The sequence below is a fragment of the Lonchura striata genome, chromosome Z (genome assembly GCF_046129695.1).
Source record: "Lonchura striata isolate bLonStr1 chromosome Z, bLonStr1.mat, whole genome shotgun sequence".
Classification (NCBI taxonomy): Eukaryota; Metazoa; Chordata; class Aves; order Passeriformes; family Estrildidae; genus Lonchura; species Lonchura striata.
Genome location: NC_134642.1, coordinates 13,824,960 through 13,849,126, shown reverse-complemented (window position 1 = coordinate 13,849,126; position 24,167 = coordinate 13,824,960). Strand labels below are relative to the sequence as shown.

The 24,167-nt window shown below is 39.5% G+C and overlaps 1 protein-coding gene across 1 annotated transcript; it reads left to right on the top strand.

Moving 5' to 3' along the window:
- Window positions 1-71: 71 nt before the first annotated feature.
- ANKDD1B (ankyrin repeat and death domain containing 1B) lies at window positions 72-23,154 on the top strand. The gene is given in 17 exon segments (XM_077790207.1): window positions 72-79; window positions 946-1,020; window positions 1,022-1,049; window positions 3,054-3,152; window positions 4,700-4,792; window positions 4,884-4,988; window positions 6,473-6,571; window positions 8,102-8,200; window positions 9,900-9,950; window positions 9,953-10,046; window positions 10,925-11,040; window positions 12,591-12,692; window positions 16,367-16,465; window positions 18,975-19,070; window positions 21,798-21,996; window positions 22,660-22,785; window positions 23,096-23,154. Coding segments are annotated over 17 exon segments (1,548 nt in total).
- Window positions 23,155-24,167: the final 1,013 nt, after the last annotated feature.

The following is a 24,167-nucleotide window of genomic DNA, read 5'->3' as shown; positions in this document are numbered from 1 at the left end:
AAGCAGAATTTGAGCAAATAGCTTTTGTATCCAAATTAATTAAATTTACAAACTCTTTAGTATTTTAGATTATGGACAGGTATGTTAGTTATCTTGGAAATTAATGTGATTGTGGAATTTAATTTAAGAAAAAACTACAGAAAGCAACTCCAATGTGTCTACAACTGTGTGAGGCTGAATACTGGTGGTTCTGCTTTCTTGGAACTACTTTTCCTGTATGTATATTGAAATAGAAATATCAAAGGCTATTTTAAAAGTAAAATTCAATGTAGTCACTTTAAAAAGTTATGTACTGTTACAGAAAAATTGTTGTCTATGTGAAAGGAAATACCGAAGATCAAACTTATAATGTCAGGGTTACTATCAGACACTGGAATTCTGTATTTCAGAGCTACTGAATATGTCTTGCTACTTCAGCTGACCAAACAGATGCTAATTTTTGGATTGGGACATTAAAGGAAGGTCTCCATTTAAAAGTGGGTTTTGTTTGTTTTGGTTTGTTTTTTCAGTCATGTCACACTGTTTGGTTACTGCTTTATATATTTTGTGTTTTGGTGGTGTGCTTTAAAACAGAACAATTTCCCAAAGAATAGGAAATAAGTGCTGAAGTTTGTAGCATTCACTCCTATGCCTATGCAGTAATTTGAGATGCAATTAAATAGTAAGAGCTTCATAAACAAACTGTTCCTGTGAGTGCCAACTCTGGCAATCTATGTTGTGAAAAGTCTCCCTGTAGTTACACTTAAAAGTTGAAACTAGAAATATCAGCCAGATGTCTCTAAAGGAGAAAAACCTAGTAAATAAATGCTTTGGTGATAAGAAGCAAGTGGTTCTCATAACACTTAATCAGTACAAAGAACAGAAAGTGTAAACAGTATCATCATCCCTTACATTGGTTATGGCTACTTTTTTAATAATACAGGTTTTTTTATCATGTTTTCCCAGAGTACTTCCAGATGATAGAGAATTTCAATATGCCGCTAAAATGAACAATTTGGATACCATGGAAAGCTATTTAAAATAATGTTGACATAAATGCTGTAGACACTGTGAGTATAAAGTGCCTGACAGATGACTGATGTGAAGGGTGACTCCTTGGGGTTGGTGGGGGAATGCCAGCATGCCCCCTCAGCTGCAGGAGTGAGGTGCCCTCTAGGACCTGATGAAGAAATCACTTCATACAGCCATAATGGACATTACAGCCTAACTCTCAGGTTTTGCAGTAGTCAGTGCATCACATTGGGAACTAAGGATTTCTCAATTGTGCCCCTGCTCTAGTGTTTCCTCAGAGCTCTTTGGTGACTGATTTCTCAAGTTCTCAATTTTTCGAGTGGGGTGACTTTACCTCACAGTCATTTTAAGAATGTATTCATGCTGCTAGCATTACAAATTTCTAAAAAGAAGTATATTGCTCTTTGGTTTGCATGGAACCATGGGAGCATTCTGCAATGTCCTCTGATTCCAGCCTGAGCTCAGAGTTCAGATTTACCCTAGATATACAAAAATGCATTTCCTATGCTGACTTCAACACCACGCCTAAAATCTGAGGATATATATTTCACAGTAGATAAATATAGCACTGTGTTCCACATGAGAGGTAGTTCAACAGCAACCAAGCAGTCATGATATTAACGTGGGATTTTTGTGTAACAGTGTCCTCTCAATAGCTACATATAAATCATCTACCCCTGAGTATCCAGTGTTACTGGGTTATGAAAAAATTTGCCTCCCATGCCCACATGCATTTTCAGTCACTGGGGAATTTAGAAGATAGTATAGTGCATTCCTTGATTTGCTTATGAAACAGACAAGGAGACAAACATTTCCTCTGAGCACACTTCTCTTGAATACTGAGAGTATCAATTGAATTGCACACTAAAAGGTCACTTTAAAATAGTTCTTTCTTCCTTCTTGCTTTCCAGAATTCAGAAAGTTAAACAAAATACATTTTAAGTTCAGTAGTTTGAAACTTTTCTCTGTCATCCTTAAATTAGATCTGTACTATGAGAGAGTTACTAGTACAGCTGCAGAGGCGTTGTGCTTTGGTTGGTTATCCTAGTAGGGATGTAGCCTATGCTGGCAAAGCCATTTTTTTTTTGTTAATGTTGATCATTCCTGCCCCTGTACTCTCCAGCTAAATAAGAAAGGCTGTCAAAAGATGAGCTTTTTGATAGTACTCTTTCTGTAGTACAAGAGGCTTTTTTCTGACATAAATACACATCATAAATCCCACCTTTTTATTCCTTTTGATGCATATGATTGTAAATTCAAATTTATACAATTCAGGTGATCTTCAGAGAAGCTAAGAAAGCAAATCCAAACTGACTTTTAAAATTAATTTCTTAAAGCTCTTATACATCTTTGTATGGAAACTATTCATCACTAAAGTTAAACCTAGTTATGCCCACTTTTACTGAATGCAAAACTCTCTCCAATAAAATTTTATTCAATTTAACAAATCCCTTTTAAATATATACCACTAATAACTTTATCAAAGTCTTCTTCAGAAGTACTGAGCCCATTTATCTCTGTGAAATTACTCACTGTTTGCAAGGTGATAGATTTCGTTTCCGTAGATGATGACTCAGTATGTGAAGGTGACTAACACTGAGTGAGAGAGAAATATTGGCTTGCATTGCAGAGGTTTAGTCAAAAGCAAGGAGGACACCAAAAGTAAGACTAACTGCATACATACAGACCTCAGCTATTCAAACTACACCATGCAATAATATAATAAACGATATCATAAACACCTCCCCTATATAGTGTTTGACTACTTAATCCCATTTTGACATTTCAATGAAAGGACAATACTATGTAGACTAACAAAGCCATTCTGTTTTTACAAGAATTCTCTAAGATCAATATCTAAATTCTATCCAAGGAAACAAAACAAAATACATAGATAAAGATCAAGTGTTGAAGGAGAAATATGAAAAAGTACATATTAACAGGTACATTTGATAACAATCAGAGAATTCCAAAAGCCTGACCACGTGTCCAGGGAAAGAACTGTATTACAGACCTGACAAACAAAGCTTTGTTTTTTCCAGCTGAAGTGCACAGCGCTGCATTTTGCTGTTGTGGGAGGCCATGTGTCCATGGTGGATTTTCTTCTTCATCACAAAGCTAGACTTGACTTGGCAGATCAGGTAAGCTGGCTAACTTGTTTTGTTTCACACGTATAGGAACTCCTTTGATTAAAAGCAGATAATTTTCTTGTGCTCCCAATTGTGCAAAAATTAAGAGCTTGCAGTAAAAACTTCAGTTTGTCTTAGAACTGCACATATTTGTATGAAAACAGCATTTTTAGAAGAAAAACACATTGCCCAAAGTATTGGATAACTTGAATACCTGAGTGAGCACGAGGCACCTCTCTTGGCCAGGTCACAGTGTTTACGATACAGCCAAGGACATTATTTGCCTTGTGTGCTGCAAGAGCACACTGCTGGCTTGTGTTCAACCCAGTGTGCACCAGGACCCCCAGGTCTTCCTCTGCTTTCCAGGCAGCTGTCCCAGCCAGTACTGCTGCCTGGGATTGCTCCTTCCAGGGGCAGGACATTGCATTTGCCCCTGCTGAATTCTTGCCAGGCCATTTCTCCAGCCTGTCAAGGTTTCTCTGGATGGCAGCACACCAGTATAGTCTATCAGCCATTTGTACCAATTTAATATGAAGTTTGCTGTGGGTACATTCTGCTCATCATTCAGGTCATTAATGCAGATGTTAAATAGCTTTTCCAGGATGGATGCCTAGTGCATTGCTTGTGACTGGCCTCCAGCTATTCATAACTTGGAAGGTTTTTCAAGACAGACTTTTAGGCCTCAACCACAAATTTTGCTGAAGCCTAGATTTATCTTATTGCCTGCATACCAGGTAAATAATCCATATTGCCCTCCACTGTTCTCCACTGCAATTTCTGCAAATATGGGAAAGACTGGTAAAGTGGAGTACGTCCCATGCAGAGCCTCTAGGATGATTAGAAGTGCAGAACAGGGTATATGAGGAGGTGTCCTAATATCCAACCTAAACCTCCCCTTACACAGCTCCATGCCGTTTTCTCTGGTCCTGCCAGGTCAGTGCCTACCCCTCCACTTTCCCTTGCGAGGAGGTTGTGACTTCAGTGAGGGCTCCCCTCTGTCTCCTCCAGGCTGAACAGACCAAGTTTGCTTCTCATATGGTTTCCTCTCAAGGTCCTTGAAGTACTCCTTTTGTTTTTAAGATGCTCAAAACAGGGTTTGTTTTTTCCTATGAGGAAAAAAAAAAGTTTTTAGAGAATTTGAGAAATGAGAACATTAGAAAGAGGTCTAAATGAAAAATTATGGTGACTTGTGGAAGTATAGTCATTGCATATTGTCACTTGAAACATCATCCACTGCACCCAGGACTATCTATCTACATGGTTTCTGGAGAGAGAAAATAATTTCCAGTTAGGACTTAATCCCTCTGTTGTAAAATGGGATCTGTCCTTCTTTAGGGATGCCAGACCTTCTGTGAAGAAGTCAGACATTTACCTAGGTCTTTATTGCATTTAGCTTAATTTAAGTGAGATGAATCCCACCCACACTGTCAGGTGTTCATATTGGTTTTCTAAAAGCCTGCAGATTGGTACCCACTAATATCAATCAATGAAAAAGATTTAAAGAAATTTGGCTTGAGGTATTTTGGTGGTAATTTCTGCCTTTGTAATTTTATTTGAATCACAGCCTGACAGTGATTCATCTTGCAGCCTGGACTGGAAATCTGGATATAATGCGAAAATTAGTTAAAGCAGGTGCTCATTAAAAGACTGAGGTTTGTTGATGACAAATTTTTACCAACAATAAACATGTTTATGTTAGGAAAAAAATCAATCATTCTTACAGGCTGACTTACCATTTTTCAGGAAGGAATGAACGTACTGCATTTTGCAGCTCAGAGCAACAGCATTAAAATAGTTGATTATTTCCTCCAAGATCTTAATCTGAATGATTTGAACAAACCTGATGGGGTACAGTGTGTTTCTGTTTATTTCTTTGATGTAATGAGGCTCTTATTTCTGGGGAAACAATCTTGGCTTGGGGAATTTCAATGAATTTTACTTCATTGACAGTTACATATACTTTTAATTACTGACTTGGATGCTGAGAAACAGGTAAAAGAAGCAGCCAGACAAGCGATTAGTGGCAACACCTTTCCTCCCTCTTTGTCCATTTCAGTTGGACTGCAGACCTCTGTTGTCCTTGCTTTGCTGCATCAGTGATGCTCAGTTGTGGTAAAGCAATGGGAGGCAGAGGAGGCTGGGCTCAGTCCCCAGTCAATTCCTTTTTTTTTTTTCTGCTCTTTGCTTCTTACTATTTTCCTCTGCTCCAGAAAACTTCTTGCATGGGCTGCAGTCACCTGTGGGTTTACCTTCCCCTGTGTCTCCTTCCTTGCATCTTCCTGTGTCTCCTGCTGCATCCTTTGTGCATCCTTCCCACAGCACTGCCCAGCCACTCTTACATAGAGGCATCACTTGGTTCTGTGGTGGGTTAAGTGCTGGCACATCATGGGGCAGTTTGATCTACTGTGGAGCCAGCTGGAAATGTCTGTGCCCAGCACAGGGCAGCCTCTGACATTTCCCACACAGCTCATTTTCACAGACTCCTGCCCTTACCAAAACATGCCAGTCATGACCAACATGGACATGTTTCACCAATGCAGAACACAGGACTCTGTGCAGCCATCCTACAGAGGTGCACTGACTCTCCGGTAGTGCCTTGTCCTCATGAGGTTGTCTGTGTTTTTAATTTTAATTTCCACAATGTTGCAATCTTGTTTTGAAAGGCTATGTCGCTAAGTCAGATATTTTATCTTGACATGAGGTAAACTTATTCCTGTGAGATCTGACACCTAAAGAACAAATCTCTCTTTATTTTTTTCTGAGTTTCTTGAATTCTGGTGACTCAAGGGTGCAAAATTCTGAGTTCTTTTTACAAATGATGTGTCTGACAGGGCAGAGTTAATTTAACAAAACATACCTTTAAGCCCTGGGAAAGGAAAGGTGAGAAGGACCTTCTCAACCACCTGTTGAGGTTGCATCATAATTCTCTACTAGATGCATGCATTTTTTTTTTTTTCTAGACATTTCTGTAGACACTGTCAGGCATGATGTGAAGCCATTTCACCTAGCTGGTTATATGCCTTAACATCTTGAACAGTAGTATGGTTTTGTGTCAGTTGAGTTTGTAAATGATTTGAAAAGTTTCTGTTGGTTTCAACACTACCAAAACCCCCTACAATGTACAGTGCTAAATCCAGGCCTCCTGGATGAAACTTCTGAGACATGTCAGTTTTGGTCTCTGTTTCCAGAATTTGGGTCAAACAAATTCACCCATGGAAATAAATTTTTATGTAGGATACATATTTACAAATGCATGCCATGTATCTAGTAACTAGAAATAAAGTATTTCTATTTTCTGTAACACTATGTTTATTTCCATAATTGTTTTCTAGAAAGGTAAAAAGCCATTTCTTCTGGCCTCTGAAAAAGGCCATGTTGACATGATAAAAAATTAGATTGCTCTGAAGCTATTTACATCTGAAAAAGATGAGGTAAATGTTTCTTTTCCACAGAAGTACAACTACAAATGTGCTTATGAAAGATTATTTTGTTTCACTGTGATTATTATACAATCAAATATCTTAGTGCTCTCTATAGATGTTACAGAGATATATGGGACCAATAAATATAAAAGGATGATGATTTTTTTAGTGGTAAAGAGAAGGCCGTGGGATGATTGCCAGGAGACTTTTCCATACACATTCATAATTTATGCAAAGCAAGACTAGCATATGCTGTCTGTAGAGAGAAGTGGGGAAGCCTTGTGATACAGGTGTCAGCATCTTCTGGGAGATCAATTTCTCAGTATTTCACTCTGTCTGTGTCTGTGTGTCACTGTGTGACCAATTTTTCAAAGGTGTTTAAAAGCTTCAGGATGAAAATAAACATGTATAAATTCCTTTTCAGCAGTACCTTTACACTTCAATCTGATTGAGTTGCTTTGACACTGAATTTTAAGGTATCTTAGTAATTTTTGAAAGTCTGCTCTTAAATCTATTTTTCCTCACCTTACTATTTCTGGAATGAGCAAGTTAGTATTTCTCTACATCTGAGGCATTGTAAGGACAAAAATATTAAAAATTGTGAATATGTCAGATACTGTATTTACAGAACCACATAAGTAAGCACTCAGAAAGTGAAGTTGGATTTTTTTCTTTTCTGGTAATAGTTTAAAAGCTGTAGTGCCAACCAGAACTCTGCTAAGCTAAGCGGTTTATCAGCAGAGGTTGAAAGATATCATTGTCCCAGATATCTAGCAGCTTAAAGGTGTCAACAGCACCAGGAGGTAAATGCTGTGGTCCTGCAAATTAAGTAAGAAGCCAGAACAGAAACTCACCTCTTGGGTTGCCAAACTAAATCACACTGTAACCATCAATGTTAAAAGGATTCCCACATCTTCCCACTCAATGCTGTGAATGAAAAACTGTTCTGGACTCTCATTTTTCTGAGAGTTAGGATTCTTCTAAATTTTTTTGCCATTTTTATACTATTTTGTATGCTTACTTTTTCTTTTAGTTCAAAAGCTGCTGATTTGCCTGAAGTTGTTAGTTGCTTTTTTTTTTTCCGTGGTGGTGTGGTGTTTTGGTTTTGGTTTTGTTTCTGTTTTGTGTTTCTTAATTTCCTGGAAAGAAATTGCACTAACAGTGACAGAAATCAAAGACTGTGATGTTGATACCAAATTTCTGTCAAATTTCTGTACTCTGACCTAGGCTTTTTTACTCTTTAAATCAGTGGTCTTGGGGGTTCAGTGTAGTACCCATCCTTCTGGGAACCAGTACCTGAAGTTTTCTTCTGATTCATATGTTAGGAGTTAGAATTTCAGATCTTTTTGCTGGTATACATTGAAGTTTTCAGACAACCAACCAGACTGGACAACATCAAGATTAGACTGAATCTTGGCACATGCTGTGTGCAGTTGCCTCCCTCTCCTTGTATGCAAAAGACCAAAGGTATTGTGTTGGTTTTAGTTATTTTCTTTATTCTGAATTTTAAAATATATTATTTGACATTTTAATTTCAAGGAGGGAAACACAACATTTCATTTAGGAGTGAAAAATGGTCACAGTGAAGTTGTGGAAATTCTGCTTGAACAATGGGAGGAAATAAATGACCTCAATCATGTAAGTGCCCTAAATTATTGAAAAAAAATAAAGTTAAAAATTTGAAAAATTTTCTAAAAAATTACATTTTAAAGGAAGAAATGTGGCACTGAGGACACTTCATTTGTCTTGCTGGTTTCCTAGTAACTTTATGTCCTGTTTCCTTGTTCCTTGTCCAATAAATTAAGCTCCCTTAACTCCTTCAGTGTTTTCCTCTGTCCTGTATGCCTTATACACATCCTCCCCTGCATTTGGCAAGCCCTTGCATAACCACTAGCAGACGAGAACAGAAGAAAGGCCTTAACCTCCTTGCTCTCTGTCATCCAGCATTTTTAGCCATCTGATCCCATTCCTTTAAACATCTCACTCTTAAGCCTATTCGCTGAGCAGTTTGCTTGCATACCAAGCACATACACCACAGGCAGAGGTAATCTGTATCTTGTCCATCTGACCTCAGTTGCACAAAAGTGGCTGCAGACACTGCCTATCCAATTTGCTTTCCTAGTTTAGTGTTGGTGAAGCTCAGCCAGCATATTCCTCAATTATGTATTAGCTGTGAAGGTTGTATCCCTGAGTTAATGCACTCTTGAGGCTCATTTTAAGGCTTAAACAAGGAGTGGAGAAGGGAAATGCACACTAACTGCTCCTCTCAGCGTTCTTGCTTTGCAAAGGGTTTGTGTCTCTTCTGTTTCTTCTGTGGGGCAGCTGGAACACCCTGGGCAAGGTAATTTCCTTTGTTGTGGGCTGGAATGCCCACTCTGGGAACATGCCATGCGGTTGATGATTTGCTCTGCTGGGCCACGGGACCAGATGAGTAGCTCCTACCCAAGGCCCTCCTCTTCCTTAATCAGTGACAGACTGGTGAGTTGAGAAATTCCCTCTTATCCAGCTTGTCTGCTGTTTTCAGCTGTGCCTGTTGTGAGGCTCATGAGCCTCTTTGAAACGTGGAGCCCTCGTATTTCCAAGGCTGGTCTAAGAATGTTGCACACAAAGCTTGTGCAGCTCGTGCCCCTGTCTTGACATGGCTAATGGTATGACCTTCCTCTCCAGCTGGAGACGTGATCTGCACAGGAACAGAGCTCTTTTCCCACAGCATGAGCAAAGTACTAAAATGTATTAAGTTTACCAGAATAGCATCAGGATTTTAAGCAAAGAAAAATTAGGATTTATTGATTTTTTTTTTTTTTTGTGATTGTTGAAACACCAGAGTAACTTTCATTAAACCTTTGTGTATGTTAGATGTTGAGAAGCAGGAATTAGATAATTGTGTAGCTGATGTATCCCATTTTATAGATTTGAAGACGTGGAGACTCCTTCAGTGTGAAAAGATTTGGAATAAATATTCAACAGGATTATTTCTGCTTAAAGTTCTCCTTATAACTAGCACTTAGGGTTGTGAATTTTTCAGAAATCCATGACATTGCATAGAAATTGGAATTACTGTATGTACTAGCATACTACTGGTGTTTTCTGGTGTTGAATGGCAACAATTGCTGCTCACCAAAAAGAGCATGATTAATATTTATGAAATAGTTTTCTGTATTGTAAACGTTACTATATCTCTGTCCAGATAAACATCATCTACCGCTTAACTGCTGGTGAGCACCATGTCATTCACGAGTTGGATGAGCCTGATGGAGCCTATTGGAGATGTTTTGTGTCTCAGTGCTGTAGTCACATCTCTTAAATTGGAACAGACATTTTGGCTCTTTTGGTCCAGAACAGAGAAACTCCATTTTACTTGGCTGTTGAAGGAGGTAATGAAAAATGTAAAAATGTGCTGAACTCTAACTGGAGGCAGGGAGTGACATTAATGTTTCAACACAGGTATGTGCACAGTATCCCTCCTACAGGGACATACTAGACTGTATGAAAAAAAGACCTTACCAGCAAAGAATATTTGCTCTGCCTTTTTTTTTTTTTTTGTGTGTGTGTGTGTGTGTGTGAAACAAGTTAAAAATAGAATGGGGAATGTAGAGAGTATGAACAGAATAAAACCAATTTGGAAGTAAAATAGCATTGATGGAGTACTGTGGTGGAGCTTTTTATTTCCTGTGTGCCCACTAGTACAACAAATGACTAGAAAATGTGACCAACTAGGATAACTGAAAATCCTCCTTTTTAGCAGTGCATGTGACTGATCTGATGACAAACTTGTTCTCTACATCTGATTCCTGAACTGCAGTCCAACTCATATCTGCTGAATGGCCTTGGCTAGCCTGCTGCAAGAAATTTATGACTCCAGCAGAATGAGAACTTGTTTGTTTAAGCAGAACTATATTGTAAAAATTAGTTTAAAATTTTATTTTCTATTTTAAAATTTTTTCTATTGATTTATTATCTTTCTATGGATTTACTGGTTAATGTGAGCATACTTGCTTGGTAAGGGTCTAACAAACTAACTGCCTGGCACAGTAGGAGATATGTTGGCATTGTTGTTGTCCATGGCACAGTATAGATGATAATGATGATCTGTCTCTTTTTAAGAGAAATTGGATGGGGCTATAGGATACAGGTATTCTTTAGTATGTTTGTTGTGATATAGTAAAAATGGGGGTTTCCTTCACTGTTGACAAAAATATCATACCAACTGCTAATGTGCTTCATTTTGTATTATTTTGTCAAAAGGTTTTATTGGTGGAGAGGATACTAAGACAAATTTAAATGCAAGATTATACTATATTTATACCTCTCTTTAATACTGTTTTTTTCAGCAATAAAAATGTAAGTTCTTCTGTCTATCAGATTTCTTTTAGAACAATAGCAGTGCTTTGCATGTTGCAATTCAGAATGGACATTTATCCTTGGTTACTTTTCTTATTGACAAGAATATTGACCTGGTTCCTAAAGCTGAGGTGAGTGTTTATCAGAATAACTCTCCTGCTGCTGCTCAGCCTGTCCTGTCTTTCCATGGGAATTCAGACAGCTGAATGAGATTGAGTAAAAAAATTCATCACCTTGAATTTTTTCCTAGACACACTGCTACTTGGTTTCTAGATGCTGATTATCAACACATACCAATAGAGATGAGATGCCCAGTGAGTGCCTCAGAGGCTGGTGCAGTGCAGAGTAGGCATGGCCAGGCTATGCCAAGGGCCAGGCATTCAGAGATGAAGAACAAAGTGCCCTGCTTGAATTTAGCAGTAGTCATGCTACAGGCAAATAGTCAACATGATTTTGAATAAAGATAATAAACATGTAAGTAAACACTCAGTGCTTTCACACTGCATGTAAATGCACCTTCAAAATCTGCATGCCAAACTTCTTTGCAATTTGAAAAGAAAGAGGTATTTATATTATCCAAATCCTCTCTCAATTTAGATATTACAGATAATTGAGATTTTCTATGAATATAATATTATTTTCCACTTCTACAGTACAGGATGAAAATAGAATCTGGACTTCATGACTTATGACCTGATCACTGACCTCTTGCAGAAAGCTATCAAGGAATAACAATTTATGTTGTGTTTGAAATGATATAAAGGTCAGATTGTTGTTGTACTACTTGTTCTCCTTAGCTTTCTGTAGCAGAAGCAACTAAAAAAATTGTAACTTAAATTTTGCAAACATAACTTAAATTTTGCAAACATCACAATGTTGCATAAGAGCTTGCTTTATTTTTCTGTAGTCCTGAAGAAATGTTTTACAAAGAAATGTTTTATAAAGACACTGAACTGGTGCCTGGCACCATGAATGGTACTTGTATGGAATTATTCTTTAATTGTATTTTGCAAGAAATTGATCAGTCATAGGTTCAACATACAAAGTGATCTTACCAACCTAGTGTGGATTTTGACTGGTGTTGAATCTGTGGCCTGGTTATATTAATAAATAATCAACAAAATAAAACCTCTGTCTTACTAATTGTAATTTGTTGTATTTTATAAATATGGCATCAAGTCACTTAAGTACGAAGAGCATTTCCAGCAGCAACACGTGGTAAAGGTTTGTTCCTGGAAAGTAGATTTCGACATCAGTTTACCAAATACAGAATGAGTCAGTCTCCAGGCCATTCAACAAAGGGCAAGGCCACTTTTGTGAGGGAGCAGAAACATTACCCTGATCTCTCTGTTGTCAGGACAGCAGCCCATCCCGGTTAGGAACACTTAAGAGGAGTGCCTTGCTGCATTCCTAAGTGGTGTATGCACACTGATGCACACCCGGTGCACTCAGCATTTCCAGTGTTCTCAGCTGTATTTCTTTACCTAGTGCAGAAGAAAGGCAGGTGGGAGCAGGCTACCACCTCTGGTATACTCCACACACCCAGGTGTGTTTTCTGCAGAGTTGAGCCTCTGCTAGAGCATGCCACCTTTGCAAGCAGTGGGCTTCAATAAGAACCTTTCTTGTTTGCATGAGCTTGTAATAATATTTCTAAATATAATAATTCATTATTTTCCCTCCACAGCAGAATTCCCCTCTCCATTTAGCAGTTCTCAATAATAATCTACCAGTAGTAAAAAGTCTTTTGGATGCCAATCACAACATAAACTGCTTAAATCACCTAAGAACAGCTGGGAATTTGCACAGCTTTATTGGTATAGGGGAGATTATGTGTATTTTGCTTGAATTTTTTTTTTCTCTTATGAGCTCAGGGTACAAAAAAATAGGAAGTTCCCTCCTAATTTTTTTTTTTTTTTTTTTTTGTGTACATATGTATTAATCACTGGTACATGCTGTGCTAATATTGTTTGAGCAAGATAAGGATAGCACAATGCTGTATACTCAGAAAATGATTGGGTAATGTACTGTTTTATGGCTCATGTGTAATAAATGACAGAAATGTCTAATGGTATTGGCTTCAGGAGGAAGCCCAGTGCAGAATGTCATTGGCAGGAAAGAAGTTAATTTTTCCTTTAACCTGCCACATGTAGTGTTTTAGATCTGTGACCAAAACAGGGCTGGTAAAGACGACGCTGTTAAAGCTGCTGCTGAACAATGCTTGCACAGCACCAACATCTTCTCTGTTTCATACTCTGTGTCCCACTTTCATTGACTGGGGTGCTCAGGGAGCTGGGAGGGGGCAAAGCTGAGCAGGGCTGAGCAACACAGCAACACAGAATGACAAGGTCATGGGTCTCTGTGATGCAGTCAGCGAGTAGCTGTTAACTGAAAGGATGCTGGTTTGAGCCCATCCAGGGACAGCTACACCTGTCTTCCTTACCTGAACTAGGATTCTTTCACCCTGCTTGGTGTCAGTGGTCTTTGGAGACCTGGTGAGTTGTTGGCCAGTTCACTACAGATCAGATCAGATCAGTTCACTGTAAATCATATCCACCACTGACGTGTGCCGTACTTCGGTGCTGTCATTCTTGATACCTTTTTTGCTGTACAAAACTTCCTATAACTGTTAATATCCATTTCTGCTTTTGCTGTGTTGCATATCACTTTGTGTTGCTTTGCCTGATAGAGAGATAGAAGTACTGTCCTGTGCCTGATCCGGCGTTTTTGGGCCTTACAGTGACACTCAGGTGTACTCAGGTGACCATCTCATGGAGAAAATCAACAATTGCACCTTTTCATTTCCCTCCTGGTGAGGTGCTTTGTTGCAAGAGGAAAGAATGGCATTTGCCCATTCTTCTCCCCCAGGACAGGTCTCTCCCACCTTCTTGTAACCCTACTCAGTTCCTTGAATATCCTTGTATAATCACACTCTTCATACCAGTGTGTGTTGAGAGCATTGTTTTGATTATTGTGAGTAACAATTAACAACTAATTGGGAATGCCACACAGGGATTTGCCTGGAGGCAGTCAATTCTCAGGTGGCATCATGTGTGGAAGGAACTGGACAGTGCCTGAGGCTCTACCTGCCTCCACAGGTTTGGGATTTCATGCCTTAGCAGGAATATAGGCCCAAGTAATTCATACATCATCTGAAGGAGGGGAGCCTTGCCCGCCCTGATGAAATACAGGGATTTCCAATGCTGTGTTGGGTCTGGCCCTTGCCTAGAGAGCTGCCATCCAGTGCCCTCAAAAGAGAACAAGGATTTCCTGATCAAGGAGCATGCAAAGGGACACTGAGAAGATCTGAAGTTTTCACTGTAAGTGAAAACTCACTTAGCTGGAGGCGAAAATGGGAATCTCCTTTGCTTAACCAGAGACCCAGCCCTCAAATATTATAATTGTACCTGAACTCAAGGAAAGATGATGGAAGTAGATGCTGATTTGGTTAGAAAAAGAAAAAGCAGCTCCTGCTCAGGGGACAAAGAGGGAATATTCAAAAGAGGCAGCCTGGCCTGTAGCAAGACAGGAAGGGGAAAATACTAGAATGACAACAGAAGCAAAACTACGTGGTGTCCATCTCTGAATGACCTCTTAGGTAGGCAGCAAGTATTCATCCATCAGCAAGACAAATTAAACACACGGCTACCTGACTGCTCCAGTCTTGGGAGTCCACCTCTAGGGACTAAGGAATTGACAAGGGGATCATTACAGTCTCTGGAGATGCTCTTACTGACCATGAATGCAAAATGTCTCCTCAAAGAAGATACTGCAAACCAGCAAGGCAAGTAAACTACCACATAAGGTATCTGTTATCTGAGATGGACCAGTGATTTGGCTAACAGCTAGGCCTCCAAAAATGTCAGTGACATCCAGTACCCTTTGTCCATACAGAGCTCACATACACTGGCTCCTGACCACACAGACTCCAATGACCCAGCTGTGTACAGACACACTTGGCACCTGTGGCACTTCAAAGAGAACCTCCCAGCAGCCCTACATCTCAGCCATCCATCTCAGTGGAAAGACTGTCCCAGCAGGCCCCTCAAGCCCCATTCAGGGGGCATTGTGGCTCACTGCTGGGGAAATGCAGCCTGGTCTCCCTCATGACATGTAGAGGTGCTCCCCACAATAGCAACAAGAATGAGTCTTTGAGAAATCTGTGGTTCACCCCTTCCCATTGTTCATTTTATTGCCAGAGATTTATACCATTTTTGCATAAGACAGAGGCTGTCATTTGTGGTTGGAGTAAAGTATAATGACAAGACTTTCTGGTCATATAAAACAGAGAATTCTGTAAATTTCTTCAACACATCTTTTAGAAATATTTTGCACTATGTCTTTAACTTGCCTGAAGTTGTCTACAGTAGGTACTTATGAATCCCTAAATTTCTTCAGGAAAGAAAGTAGGGTGTATGAATTTAAAAAATACTTTTTATTAATGGGAATAAAAAAGTAAGGTAAATACATGAGATTGTGGGATCATAGTGTAAACTGTAAAATTAACTGATGAGACTTCTAATGTGGAACCCTGAGTCTGGTGTTTCTTAGTGTGCAAACCTTTAATTAAGGTCTAAAGGCCAAAGAATTCTCTAACCAGACCTATAGAATGTAAACTTGCAATGTCATAGAAGCACAAGCTAAAAACATTCAACTTAGGAGTATGTGTCCCAAGAAACATACTAAGGAACATTCCCATGTATGCAGGGCTTCCACAATTGCTCCAATATTTGCTTCTGCATTCCACCTGCAGATATCTGGATTTTCTTACTCTAATTTCCGTAAAAGAATAAATAAATACATATTTGGGTATATGTAGCTATGTAGAGACTATATAACCCTCCTTTCAAACTCAAAGATTTACTTGAAGGTGAATGTAATTTTAGCTGATTTCTTGTTAATGGTTTGGCCTTGTATAATGACTTTGTTTTGGGTTTTTTGTATGTATGTTGTTTAATGTTCACTGAACCCACTATGGAGTAGGTAGACTTCTGCTGTGTATCCTCATTTTGTGGCAGGGATGACTAAAAAGTTCTATTGTGGATCGATGGCATAATGTATTGTTGAAAACTGTAGATAACCAGTTGTCTTGGCATGTATTTCAGCAGGGAAAAGTTTACTTGAGAGGATAATATGGGTGTGGGTTGCCAGACACATGAAGCCCTCTGTCCAAAGCACCTTGCTTTAAGAGGGAAGAGTTAGAGCAAGCTTGTTAGTTTACAATACATTAGAGGGGCATAACAACAACCCTTTCCTGAGCCAGCTGGAACTTCTGCCTGGTTTTCCTGCAGAGATGCCATATGCTGTCTTGTCTGCCTGAAACAAAACCAGCAGAATTTAAATGATTTCTCCCTGTTCATGATTTTCTCATTTTTATGGAGAATCTATTTTAGATTCAGTCTGTGAACATGCTATTTCTAGGAGTAAGTTGAACTCAATGCATTTATTTGGTGTCTCCAATTCCAGAGGCAGGAAACGCCTCTGCATCTGGCAGCTGATCTTGGCAATGTGGAGTTGGTGGAAGTCCTGCTGAAGTCAGGCTGCAATCTCAAAGCCATGGATAAGGTAAATTGCATTCCTCACAAACATAAGGATTACATTATTATATTTTTTGTTCTATAATCTTCCTGATAGAGGTGCATAAAGCACACATTGCTAGTTGTGTTTGCTAAGTAAAGCTAACTACAAAAGAAGTCTTTTTTTATATTGCTATACCTGCAGTTTGCAGAAATCTGATGGTTTTGGTGAAAAGCTGCAAAATTCCCAAGCTCTGTGGTTTGAAGGGTAAACACTGCTTCCAGAAACCTTTTATGGGAAAAAGGGTCTAGACTTGCAGTGGGGAAAATGGCCTGTGGCTCCTCGTAACTGCACACCTGCAGCCGTGCTCAGTGCCAGGAGAGATGCAGCTTCATCAGGTGCAGTGATGGAGAGTTTGCCCTTCAGCACTCCAGGTCATCTGAGAATCATGGTGACATTCCAGATCCATTCAGATGGATACTTAAACCCTGAGATGCTGTTCTGCCTGAAAGATAGAAACAAAAATGGTAATGTCTGGAAGAAGTACCAAAGCAAAGTTGCTGGGGAAGTGATTTTGAAAGAACAGAGTACCAAACCCAGTATTTACATATTTTGCTTAATTACTGCAAGTTTGAGTGTTCCCTGTTACTACTTTTCTTGATATTCTGTATGACTGAGTTGAAGGATTTGATGTATGTTATGAGCAAAATCTCATCCTTTTGTAACTTTAAAAAGTAACTTTCCTGCCCGAAACTGTCCTGATGAGAAATGAAGCTTTATGGATTAGGATTGTCTTGTTTTGCCCTAGCCTGACATGCGGCCTGGAGCTCTGAGTGTGGGTTGCATAGTTGGTATGTTTTGGGATGCTGAGGTAAGATGCTGCATTGTATTTAAGCCTTTCCATTCAGAATCATGCCTACACTTGCCAAAGGGCTGCAGTTCTCATAGGGATCAACCCAGAACGAAATCTTGTCCACTTTAAACAGCACCTTGGCTACTGGGAAATTTTTTTCAACCTTTGTATTTCAAAGGCAGACACAAAAACTTATTTACTGCCTATGACCTTAAGCACCTACAAGTCTCTGGGGGAGGCAGTGCCCTTGTATTACAGCAAAACTGATAGAGCATGTTTGGTTCTGAGCCAGTGCAAGTTCTAGAACAAGTCACCTTTCTGCAGTGGTTTTCTTTCCTGGAGCAGCTTTTTCCTTGCTTATTTGCTAGATGACCCCTGAGACCATGCCACTGCTGGGAACATTTGCAACTACAGTGCCCTTTGAACTGAATTGGTGCTGGGATGCCAAAAATGTTACTGTCCTTGGTGAAGAGTAGACAGGAAGAAGGGGAGCCTGCTTTGGTTGCACAGTATTTTTCTGGTCTCCATGTCCTGGCAGCAGGATGCCATGAGCAGAGAATGCCATGCATCTGCTCCTGTCAGAGGTCAGGAAATGCACTCTGTCTTTGGTAGTGAGTGCACAGAGCTCCCCCGTGCCAGACTGCTGTGCTGCATGTGCCTGCAGGATGCCAGCAGTGTCTACACTATCACAGGGGTACAGAAATACCTCCCTTATCCACTGCCTCTCTCTGCCTCTGTGAAACGCAGAGCACCCCTCCAGAGGTGAGCCCAAAGAGTTCTTGTGGTCTCTGGACTCTTCACATATAAAATATGTCTATGCAAAAGATTTAATGAAATGCATGTTCATTGGCTCCTGATGTGATGCTCTTCTAAAAACAGGTTAATTAGGATGATCTTGAGCAGAGCCAGGAGCTAACTCAAAAGGTGTATATTAGGGAACTTTATATTATCTGGAGAACTGAAATACCTTATAATTTCATTAATGAACCTTCTAATTAAGGGATTGATTTATTTTAGATCTAATTTTTTAGAAATGCCTAGCACTTTTTATGTGGAGAATGATACTAATATATAAATCCCAGGCATTTGCACTCAGTGCAGATCTGCTGAAAACAGGTAATTGCAGAGAAATCCCTTTAGAGCCACCATGATGCCTGTGCATCAAAGTGCTGGTAGGAGAGATGGGTTCAGGTAGACTGAGCAAACCTCTGCAGCTGGTGTTAACAGCAGTGGCTTAGAATAACTGTGACCCATGAAGCATCATCCTACAGCTGTGCTCCTTTCAGCTGTAATGAGAAAATAATTTCCTTTTAATTCTGTGAGCCACCTTCTCTTACCATCTAAAACAAGGCACAGGTTTGCCCTGTAAGTTGGAGATTGCCAGCTTTGCCAGCCTATCCACCTGAAATGCCAGTTTAGCCATAGCATGGGAATGGGCTGTATTTGTGGTAGTTTGAATGTGGACGCAGTGACTGGAGCGTGCAAGCTGGTATGATGTATGCAAGTCTGAGTGCAGGTTTCTGGGGAGTTTAGTGTGTGAGAAAACTGACCATCCAGGGCTGAGGTGACACAGCTTATGCAGGGCATGGGACTTGGATTGTAGCTACCCAAACGCCATAAAAAACAGATGGGCCCTGTAATCAGCCCCTGTGTTTTTCTTCTATTACCCAAGATAATGTTCTGATTCACTGTCTCTGCTTTCAGCATGGGAAAACTGCACTAGCCATAGCATCAAGGAGCCATCATGCCCTCATTGTAGACATGATCATTAAAGCAGAAAGGTATTTTACCAGGAAACAGGTAAGAGTCATCTTTCATTAAACACAAGATACCTAAGGGAAAAGCCAGTTCTGATTTTGAACTCCCTTTTGGCTGAGGTGGTTCCTTTTGGCAGGCAGCAAGACTGGCCTTGATGAACAATAGTTAGGATTGGAAATGGGAAAGTCTCTAGCCCATCCAGGATTTATTCCTGACTAGCTGTAAAACTGTAAGCAGATCTTAGCATTTTCCTGCCTTGTGCTGTACACATAAAGGGATGGAGAGAGATTCTAAGCCAAATCCAAACTGTGCCATCAGTATCATGGGATAACATGGATCCATGTTGATTCCTGGATCCTTTGGTACAGTAAAATCTATGGTTGAAAAATAAGAGTGAAGATGTCCTTCGCTAGCAAGAGCTCAGCTACTTCAACAGAAGCTCCTTCTTCTGTCCCTTGTCTGTTAACTATAAAATTAAATCAATGAGAAGGAGAAGAATTTCACAACAAGTGTGAAGGACATGGCTTATGTTGTCTGAATTTCTCACCTTCTTTCCCTAGTTGTTACTTAAAAGTACACTGCATAGTGATGGGCTTCTCTAAAGGGCTACAAGTAACTGCCATATCAATTTGTGATTTCGTTCTCACTCCTGCTTTCTGCTGAGTTAGCCAAGTGTATAAGCATACTGATCCTGTCCCAGAGAAGGTACAGGGATTAGCTGGTTTTACCACCTCACTCCTGTCCTGAGTGGCCAAATCCTGACACTTAATGTTACAGGGCTGGTAAATCACAGATCTAGATTAATTACTGCAAAAGTAATCCATGAACACGCTGTATTGTGCATTTGATTTGCACCAGCTCAGCTAGAATTGTCAGGTACATTTCTGTTTCTTTTGGTTTAAAGAGGAATTAGAAATAGTCTGTTGCCACAGAATACATGAGAAATCTGACAGCAGTAAGCCCATAATATTCTCAACCACTTGGCATAGTTCACTGAATTTTCTGAAGAAAATAAAAGGTGTTAAGCAGATGCTTTTCTGCAAAGCACCAGAGATGTTGGGAAATAAAATGTAAATATTTGTTCCTGTTGCCTGAAGCTGAGAGTGCAGGAGCAGCTTAAATCTTACAGCTATGGAATATGATGCTGGTGGTGTTACCATACCAGAACTACAGCATTTTGAACCGTTATTTTAAGGACTGTCTTTTTGTTGCATTCAGCTGACTTGTCATTTGTGACAAAGCCTTGGTTACAAAAGGAAATGTTATGTAGCTGAGAGGAAGGGCACATGATACTGAAGCATGACTGTCATCTCTCTGCCCTCTTCTCTATTTATCACTTCTACCCAACCCTTCCCTATCATTGTCCAGGCTGGGTTTAACTGGATTTGAGGGTAGCTGTTACTATCCTACCTTGCTGTTGCCTCAAAACACACTTAGCAGCAAAGGGAGGCTGTGCTGCTGCAAAGGGTTTTTTTTGTTTGTTTGTTTGTTTGTTTGTTTGTTTTTGGTTTTTTTGTTTGGGTTTTTTAGTTTGGTTTTTTGTTTGCTTGTTTGTTTTTGGTTTTTTTTTGTTTGTTTGTTTGTTTGCTTGAGATTTTTTTTCATGTGCCTTTTTTTTTTTATTAAACATCACAAGCAAATGATCTAATCAGAGACACCCTGATGCTGTCCTGTAGAATGTCCTAAACTTTACTCTGCATGTTAAGAAGCATGAAATAAAGTCTGCATCAGATGAATGGAACCATAAAAAACATGACAATGCTTGGTTACTGAACTGCCACTTTTTTTCTCTGTAAGTCTCTCTTGAAGTTAAGAAATAACTCTGCTGTGTTTTTCTGAATTTAATTTGGAATGAAGCACTTTATGCTTAGTATTTTTAAAATGTGACCTACTGCCATTTTCCTGTCATTTAGTATCTGCTTTGTCATTCTCTATCAAATTAATAAAGAAATTTCTTCCCTTTGAAATTCTTTCCCTATTTGAAATAGGACTAGTACATAAACGTAATGAAATACAGAAACAGCTAGAGCTTACCTACCTAGGAATGTTCCTGGGCACAGCTTAGCTGTGATCATTGATCACAGCTGATCACTGATTGACAATGGTTTTTGCCAAGGTGCCCAAACAAAAAGTGTACAGTAGCAACATCACTTTTAATCAGGAGGGTAAAATCCACGTGGTTTTGGTTTCTATCTGATTTTACTTATGCAGGAATGAAACTAGAACCATGCTCAACACACATGTGCACATTGGTGTTTAGACACTTTGCTGAATGGGAGTCCCCGTGATAAACCTAATCGCTAATGGTGCCAGCAAAGAAACTGAAGTCCCCACTTCAGCTAAGTGAAGCTGACAGACCAGGTGCAGGGACAGGTTGAGCAGGCACCGTGTCCATGGCGTCTACCCTCTCCCCAGGAAGAGATTAGTGCTTTGAGAAGCAAGAGAAAATGGTGAGAACTGTGCCTGAAACCCAGCTGTGCTCTAAACATGACATAGACAGAACCAAGCAGCACAGCAGTGCTTGACACAACAGTTGCTGTTACTTTGCTTTTGTCTAGCAAGTACCAGAGAAAGTGGCTTATTTTGCAATTAACTCAGTAATACACAGCAATAGACACTGGAACTCCTTATTTCAGTTTCTACAACCCATACAAACTTCCTCTACAGACACTGAGTAAATCATCTGTCAGCACCTACATCTGTATAGGACCTCACTGATCAAAGGTTCCCAGCTCTGTTACACAGTTTATCATCTGCTTTCTTTTTCAGACACATCTAGCTCATAGTGGTAATGGGTCAGACCTCAGCGTGTCCTTCAAACAAGATCACAGCACACAGACCAAGCAAATCCCTTCCTCCCTTTGGAGTCTAGCATACAACCAGTTAAAACCCCGTGAATGGAAAAAACTGGCTGTGTTCTGGAAATTCACAGATGAACAAATTAAAACTATTGAATAACAGTGGACAGGTAGCAATATCTGAATGGCCAGACAAAATATATAGGATAGAAAAACCCCACAAGGCAGTGTTGCTTTTTAAACTATGTGAGTACCCCATAGTGAAGGGGGTATAAGCCTTGTCCCTGGTTCCTGGGAAGCAGTGCTGTAGCAGTACAGGACACTTCTGCTCTCTCTCTTGGCCTGAAGGAACCTTCCTCTTTGGAGATCAAAACTAGAAGCCCTGAGCATCACAGCAAGGTCTTGGGGGTCATGCTGCAAGTCAGGACCTGGAAAACCTCATGGCAGAGCAGTTTTGCTCATGCTCTGTCTGCACAGCTGCCATGAAACAGGAATTTCTGTTTTCAGGTCTCTCAGGTGCTGGGAAGACAGTACTTCTACAGCATGTATTGTACTTCTTACTACTGCTCCAGGGTATATTTCCACAGCTTGGGGAAAAATGAAAGAAAAAATTAATTTTAAGATGTATTAGGTTTTTTAAATGTCTTAACAGTAGTGCTAAGATAAAATGAGATTTTTTAAAAAAGCTTTTGTAAGCTTCAGTCTTAATTTTTCTGCTAGATGAGAAAGGTAGCAAGAGTAAAGAAGTAAGTCTAAAACCTCTTGGAACTTTTAAAGTGAAAAAGCACAAAATACACTGTGCTTATTGAACAAATACTTTGTGTATTACATAGGGAAAAAAAGTTACAGGGAACATGGGAAGATAATGTTGCTCATCTGGTTCCATGGTACACTGCTGGCTCATCCCGTTAAACACCTGTATGAAGGTCTGGTAGAAGCAGGACTTCAGCCTTTAGCTGGTAAGTTGATGCACAGCACAGCACCGTGTCCTCTGCCAGACTGCAGTGCCGTGCTGAAGGCTCTACTGGTGCTGGGAAGCTGTGGCCAGGGCAGGGGTGGAGGACACTTCCTTCTTTTCTGGGACTGCCCTTCCTGAGGGGTGAGGCTGCTTGAGAAAATGCATTTAGACATAAGGTTTCCAAAGGCAGACGTGCAAACAGCTTCCCTCATCTCCTGCACACACAGTTAAATTGTGACTGGCCATCCTTCAATTAGTCAGACCTTGTGCAAAGCAGAACACACCAATCAAGTGTTTTCTCTTACTTGCAGAAGTGATCAGAGCTTCAATTAGCATTGGCATGGACTCCAGGAAATGGGTCACTTCATAAGTTCATCAACAAAACATGGTATATATCATGCAATTACATGCCAGATGGAAACTGGCTTTCAAATATCTTTTTGGGAAACAAAAATCAGATTTTGAAGTTGAACAACTTTTTCCACCCGAGAAGAACTTACACTCTTAAAATGGTTACTTTTTTCTCAAATGCTTGCTAAATAGAGATGTAAAAAATTTAAGAATAAATGGCTGACTGGTAGCTTAAAACTGCTAAGCAAGATTCACCACATAAAATTTCTATACCTGACCTAACTGCAAATTAAGCCACTTTGTGTTTGATGTAAAGTGTAAATAAGATATTTTCTACATGAAAAAAATTAAACTTACTAAGTGAAAGTTATGTGTATAAATCAATTAACACTTGGCAAATAAGTTAGCATCTGGCCTAATTTGGGATTCAGGTTTTACAAATTCTTGCTAGGATTATGACAAACCTTTCCACTGCAGCATTTTATTTATGTACTGAAGAAACACAAAAATGTCATGTGTAAACACCACGGGTGGCTGTCTGCAGAATTTTCTATCATGGCATAATACTGTATACATACCCTCAAAGGAGCATTTGATAATTAATATTTCATACAGCTAGCAATTATTTACTTAGTTCTTGTTTGTATCTTGAATTAATACATGGCAGTGTCCTGCTGAATATGTTTAAAGGTTTTCTTATTACTGAATATAATTAAAATCTGAAAAATTATGTAAATGTCTATCTTAGTGATCTGCTTTATAACATAGCAATAGTTTTATCATGTAATGGAGGAATTGAATTGCATTTTCTGTTTGCATATAGCTAGCATTATTTTGTGCTGAATCTTACTGTTTGTACTAAAAAAGTGATCTGTATCTTAGTCTGAAGTCTTATTCCAAACTTCCCTCCTGTTTGCAACCTTCTTTGACTCTGCTGCAGAGCATCCCAGGAATACGAAGAATAGACCACTAAATCATAAGGTTTTGGAATTAGGGATCTAAAGTACAGATGGTTGGAACCCTACAGTATTC